We start from the raw sequence: 6829 nt of genomic DNA on the forward strand, positions 1-6829 counted from the left end.
ATCAAAGTAGGAGCCAGGAGAAGAGAAGAGTAAATCATGTAGAATGAAGAGGACAGAACTGGACAAAGTTAGCAGTTCTTTGAGATAACCAGTGTTTGTGTACTTGAAGGATGTAAACTGTGGAAGAGTGGAGCTCTGATTAGAAACTTGGAGTTTGTATATCTCTCTGTAAAATGGGAGCCTTTTGATACAAATGGGTATGGGCTCTTCTGGTAGTAGTTAAAGCTACTTGAATTTTGAAATGTAAGCTATTTTGGCTTTATCAGAGTATTCCTTAACAGGTAGTTGCCTTTTTAAATTTTAAGAAAAACAGTATTTATTTCTTACTCTTGTTTCTAGTATACTGATAGGAAAATGAAGTTATTCTTTAAACACATATTGCGTTTCCTCCCTATCAGCTGTATTTATAACTCGATAAGGAAGGAGACTTAACGGATTACTGAGTCCCATAAAAGCAAGGTGAACTAATGTTTCCTTCTCTCCCTCTGACGATGAAACATTTAATACTCAGCATGCTCAGGTCTTCCGTTTATGGCTACCACTGTTTTTAAACTGGAAGGAAGAAAGAAAGTAGGAGGCTTTGGAAATGTCACACCTGCTTTATGTGTCACCAGGGTTAGAGGGGATAAGTTTGTTAACGTTTGTGTGTAGTAGAACTTATGTAAAAATCTAGGTTTGGAGACTTCCAACTGTGTCACACCTCCTGTGTCCCCTGTCGGTGTGTTACTCGCTGCCTTTCTGAACAGGAGAGAGGCATAGCATCATTTATATGTAGCAAATTTTTATGTGGATTTATTTTTACTAGCGGTTGCTGCTTTAAGGAGAAAGCCTTTGTTTAGTACTTTATGTAGTTTGAGTTCACTTCATCAAGCTGTTCAGTCACTACCCACTGTCTAGTGTTAATTGTCTTCTAGGATGGGTTAGAGGAGGGTCCTCAAGCAGACAGGGTATGCTTGATCGGGGGCTGCCTGAAGTATGACTAAGGAGTGCTTCAGGTGCTTTGCTCTGCTGCTTTTCCTGGGTTTATACAGATCCCTGCAGCTGTTTGTCGGTTTGTTTCCCTTCAAACTGGCTCAACTGTGATTAGAGCCCCAAGCTGAGAACTGGTGTAAAATTCACAAACCAACAAGTGATCTTAAGAGGAATAGCATAGCTGTAGTTAAAACTGATTTGGGGTTGGGGATTTAGCTCAGTGGTAGAGCGCTTGGCTAGCAAGTGCAAGGCCCTGGGTTCGGTCCCCAGCTCCAAAAAAAAAGAAAAAAAAAAAAAACTGATTTGATTTGGCAAACATTGCATTAATATATGACAGTTAGCTGAAAGATATTAGAAGCCTCAAGAAAGAAAAATCTAAGTGACTCCATTTTCCCATTTCTTAGCAGAAGGCTGACTGTGTAAGCTGAGTCACCTGACCTTTGTGCTCTTTGGCTGGAGTGATCAATACTTGAAGGTTAAGTTAATAACAGTGATACGGTGCCCACTGTGCTGAGCTTTGCAGAGTGCTTCTAGAATTCTTGGCTGTTCTGTTTTATGGTTGCAGGCCTCTTTCCTCTTTTCTTCATCACTGAAGAAGTGCCCGTCATGTGGTCATGGCAAATGCTCATACAGTACTCATTCCATGCCAGGCTGTTCTAGTGCTGTACTCAGTTATAAGTACCTCGTAAGCTCAGTACCACCTGTGTTTTCATTGTATAAATGAGGATGTGTAAGCAGAGAGAAACTGCTTGCCAGAAGTCTCTTTTTTTTTTTTTTTCTTTTTTTCTTTTTTTTCCGGAGCTAGGGACCGAACCTAGGGCCTTGTGCTTGCTAGGCAAGCGCTCTACCGCTGAGCTAAATCCCCAACCCTTGCCAGAAGTCTCTTGTGATGTTGATTTGAGCTCAGCAGTCTGACACTCAAGGCTGTGTTGAAATCTATGCCCCGTAGTTCCTTTGTGATAGAATTTCCACATTGGGTCCTGTATAAACTTGACTGTGAGAGGGTCACCATCACTGACTCATGGTAAATAGAAGTGATGTTTGAGAGGAGGGTGGGGATCTCTCTTAGAGTTTGTGAAGTTGGCTTTCAGGTGTCAGGTGAGCCTGTATTTTGGGACAGAGTCTACGTGGTTTTGGTGTACATGCTGTAGTGCGGTGATCAGTTTGACTTGCTACCGTTTTTGTCTGAGGATTGCATCTGTGCTCACCCTCACTGGCCCATGGCCTTCCTCATTGTAGATTTTGGGCTTTGCTTCTTTTTTTAAGGATTTGTGTGGAATGTGTGGAATTTCTTCTTTTTTGACTTTTTTTTTTTTTTTAAGAATTCAACAGTGAAGCTATCTGAATATAACATTTTTCTTTTGGGAAGGTTTTTAATTATAAATTAAATTTCTCTCATAGATACAGTATTAATTAGGTTTCCTGTTCCTTCTGAGTTGAATTTACTGGTATACTGTCGGCGCCAGCACCGACACAGTACCGAGAATCGGGTGAAAGCCTACAGGATGAAAGAAATACACATACACACACACAGGTTATCGTGTCAAGCCAGGAGAGGAAGAGAGAGAGAGAGAGAGACAGACAGAGACAGAGGAAGAGGAAGAGTGGAAGAGCGGAAGGAAGAGTGAGAGTCTGCTGTAGCTTTATTCACCACTTATATACCCAAGTCTCCAGGTAGAAAATAACTGGGAAGCACAGTGGGAAACCCTGGCTCGTGACTACCTGGCTCCTGACTTCGGTAACAAAAGACTACAAGACCTGAATTAATTAGGGAGAAATCCGAGAAGACCAGCCTAAATCTCAAGGATAAAGGCTGAGGAAGCAAAAGGCAGAAGTAAATTGACCACCACCCTGGTGTGGTCCAGGTGTGTCAGTTTCACCTGCCTCAGCCGGGCTCAGCAGAGGTCATGCAGTGGAGACACCCAGTGCATTGGTCTTTTCTTCCTGTGCCGTAAATACATGGGAGAGGCCTCTGTCCAACAATCCCATGACTTCTTAACTGTGGCCATGCAGTTACAAAGCGGCCAGGCCCAAATCCAATATGGCTCACTACAGTATACAATCAGTCACTCGTAGTAATAGGTATAGTAATAGTATAGTAATAGGATAGTAGTCGTGTAGTGAGTGACTCTCCCCACGCCCCACTTCTCTTACTCTTGCTCAGAACTTACTCTATCTTTCCAAGGAACTAGCTCCCGCTTCATGGATTTCTCTTTATTGTTTCTCTTTATTCTTCTTCTTCCTTATTCAGTGGTATTCACTCAGTCCATGCACTTTCACTCTCTTACCTCCTCCCCTTTGTGCATCACTGTCAAATGCATCAAAGCTGTCAATTTGCCCTCGTGTGTTGCCTTAGCTGAATTCTACAAACTTGATGTTTTCATGCTAAATGATTTCCTGATTTATCTGGTAATCTTAGGAAAATTAGATTATTCTGAAGACAACTGATTTGAGGCAGCACCTCGCCTTGCAGGTCAGGCTGGAACTAGCAGCTTCCCACCTGTCTTATCCAGTACTGGGTGGTCTCCAGATGTGGGCGCTGGGCCTGCTTTGCTTTGTCAGTTTAGCCCTTTAGCGTTTTAAGCTGTCTGTCAGCATTCTTTCGAAGGACGGTGCACTGCATCTCCACCCGTCCTCTGCCTCCCGCACACAGTCCAGCGGCGTGCTTCCCTGTGGTTAGGGAAAGCGTCAGTTCCCCCTGTAAGGTAAAGGCACCTGCATTTCCTAGAGTTACTTTGTCTTTGCTGAAGCTTGAGATGCGTGCCAGGGTGCCTACATTTTCTCCCTGTCTTGTTAAAGATTTCATCTGCCCCGCCTCACTGCTGTTGTTAAATGGTCGTTATCTTTCATGTTTTTCTAAAACCATCTTTCCATTTATCCGAATATTTCTTGTCCGTAGTATTCATTACTCTTGAGTGGCTCCTGTCCCATGTGAGCGCTTTCTGTACTCTGAGGCAGTCTCCTTCCTTCATCTTGGCAGTGTAAGCAGCTATGCTTTTTTGTTCTGTTTCTTGTTTGTTTGTTTGGGGGTGAGGTTCACTATAAAATAAGTTACTGGCAAGGACTATTGCCAGGGGATGGCAGACAGCTTAAACTGCTTTTTAAAAAAATAGATTAGTCCGGGCAGTGGTGGCACGCAGTTATATCCCAGTACTCAGGAGGAGGGGCCGGCAGAACTCTGAGTAGAGGCCAACCTGGTCTACAACGCAAGTTCACAACAGCCAAGCGACGCAAAGAGACTCTGTCTTGAAAAACAAAGAGAAAAAGCTGCTGGGTAACCAGTGTGGCCGAGAGAGTTAGTGTGCCTTTTGGTTGTTTTTAAATTGTTTTCCTGCTTATCTATTTGTGTTTGTTTTTTTTAACGTTAGAAGCTCCCATCAAGACGGAAGCAGAAGTTCTGGCAGAAAACCGTGTTCTTCCTAGCAGTCCTCCCAAGAGTCCAAGACACAATGTTCGAACAACCGCTAGAACTGTCTTACGAGCCAAGTGGAAGGCCCAGAGGAGTGGGCTCCGAAAGATAACCCTTAAGCAGAAAAAGAGCCCCTGCCACCCATTATTTGAACCAAGAACACGTCACCCACATCTCCTGGAGATGGTAAATGGTTTTTCTTCATCCTGTGTTGGAAGGGTGGGGTCACTGGGTGCACTGTGAATGTGTGTTTCAGGCTACATGTGTTCTCTGGAGACTCGCCTGTGTGCGTGTCTTACTGTTAGAGCTGCGCTTGGCAAATGTCTGGAGCTGAGAACACGCAGCTCAGCTAGTTCTCATCACTGCTAACACCAGTGTATTTAAGTATGGATTTAACTGGTGATTAAGAAGTGTGTGATGAGATTAAAATTTTCATTGGAAGCACAGCTAAATACAGTGGCAAGCTGAAGCAAAGGAAATAATTTTCTGTTTTAGAATACAAATGTCTGTTGAGAACTGCAGAGAAATGACTCAGCTGTTTAGGGCACTGGCTGCTCCTTCAAAGGACCCAGGTTCAGTTCCCAGCACCACATGCTTGTTCTCAACTGTGTGTGACTTCCATTCTAGGGAGCCTGATGCCCTCTTCTGGTTTCACAGGCCTCAGGTGTACATACACACATGCAGACAAAGCACCCGTACAGATATGATAAAATAAATGAATGAATTGGCTTTTTAAAGATGCCTTTAGAAAAGCCCAAACACAAGTCCTGAAGTGTCCTACTTCCTACTCACTTCCTACTGCACAGCCTTTGTCCTGGCTCTACCTTTATTCGTATCTGTCTCAGGCTCTGATGGTTTCCTCAGCATCGAGGACTTAAGCATCCCGAAACGTTTGAGGCTCTAAGGGAGGGAGCAGTTTATCTTGCTTCTGAGATGGGAATGACACTGTTCAGAGGGAAGAATCTTTTATGTCTAAGGAAAGCAGTTGTAGTGGAGCCGGGAAGCCCCTTACCTTACCTCATCTTGTGAGTGCTTTTGCTGTAGCTGGAGTGTCCTGCCTGTCCTGTCAGGGTCACCTGCACACAATTGCTTCTTATTAAATAGGACCTGGGATATACTCTGGTGTGATGGCTACTAGATACAGCCAATTGTATTTTTCAGATGTTTATCTGATGCTGAGTTAAAGGTCACTGAGTGATGCTTCTAATCCGTATTTTAGATACCAGAAAAACATCCAAACGAAGTAAAATCCTTTTGGCAATTAACACTATTCCCTGGTTGTATACTTTTGTGGCTACCAGGGAAATCTTAGCTTTCTTTCAGTTGTGATTTAAACAATGGGAGATATGAAAGTAGGTGTTTCAGCTCTTACTGCATTTAGCACACATCGCTTTATCATTTATAGACTTGGATTTGGGGATCCCCTTTATTATTTCATACTGACTTTAAAGACTGTTTTGTCAAGCTGTGGGGGAAATCCTGTGCTGAAGTATGAAGTAGTGTTGTCCCAAGGAGCTGAGTGTCAGGGAGTGCCTGCACCATTGGCATGCTGTGACTTTGAGAGGAAAGAGCGTGACTTCTAAACTGGCTTTCCTGCTCTTTGCTGCATACCCCTAAAGAGGAGCCAAGTGTGAGCATTTGTGCTGCTTAGAGAGCTGGGTGCCGACCGTAAGTCAAATGGAAAGGGGATGCGCTTTGTACTGTCTTTTGATAAAATGTCTGCTTTACTGTACTGTGCTCTCTCTTGGAGGAGGGGATACTTAGCATTTTAAGTTGTGTTTCTTGGACTTTCTTTTAAACTAGCTAATCTTTTTAATTTATGTTTTAGCTTCTAGCTCCAGATATTCGACATGAGAGAAATGTGATTCTGCAGTGTGTTCGATATATCATCAAAAAAGACTTTTTTGGACTTACTGCTGGTTCTGTGAAAACTGAAGATGTGTAGATGTCTCGTGTCTCCACACATTTATGTAAAGTATGTGAGAGAGCATGGAGAGAAAGCCAGCAACGTCTGAAGACAGACAGGGTCAGTAACTTAACTGTGAACCTCCTGCATGTTATGTCGGATTTTACGTCTGTCCTTTGGCTTTATGAAAATAAATGCATAGCTGGTCTTTTCTAAAGAGTGTGTCTGTATTATTGTGGGTTGGGAGGTAATTGAGTAAAGACTTCTTTGGTTTTTTTTAATATATGAGTGCTCTGTCTGCATGTACACTTGTGTGCCAGAAGATGATATCAGATCTTATTATAGATGGTTGTGAGCCACCATGTGGGTGCTGGGATTTGAACTCCAGACCTGGAAGAGCAGCCAGTGCTCTTAACCGCTGAGCCATCTCCCCACGCCCTACTGACCAGGCTTCTTTAAGCTTTCCACTAGTGACCTCTTTTTGCCCAAGGAATCTTTATGTGACCCCAGACTTAGATAAGTATATAAAACAGGTATATAAG

At 43.2% G+C, this 6829-nt stretch overlaps 1 protein-coding gene across 1 annotated transcript in view; it reads left to right on the top strand.

Moving 5' to 3' along the window:
• The window catches only part of Nufip1 (nuclear FMR1 interacting protein 1), a 30114-nt gene extending 23616 nt beyond the window's left edge, over positions 1-6498 (top strand). Inside the window, 2 exon segments of the mRNA NM_001007758.1 lie at positions 4341-4567; positions 6210-6498. Coding sequence (NP_001007759.1) covers positions 4341-4567; positions 6210-6326 — 344 coding nt within the window. The 3' untranslated portion in view covers positions 6327-6498.
• The last annotated feature ends 331 nt before the right edge of the window (positions 6499-6829 follow it).

The sequence above is a fragment of the Rattus norvegicus genome, chromosome 15 (genome assembly GCF_021556685.1).
Source record: "Rattus norvegicus strain SHRSP/BbbUtx chromosome 15, alternate assembly SHRSP_T2T, whole genome shotgun sequence".
Taxonomy (NCBI): domain Eukaryota; kingdom Metazoa; phylum Chordata; class Mammalia; order Rodentia; family Muridae; genus Rattus; species Rattus norvegicus.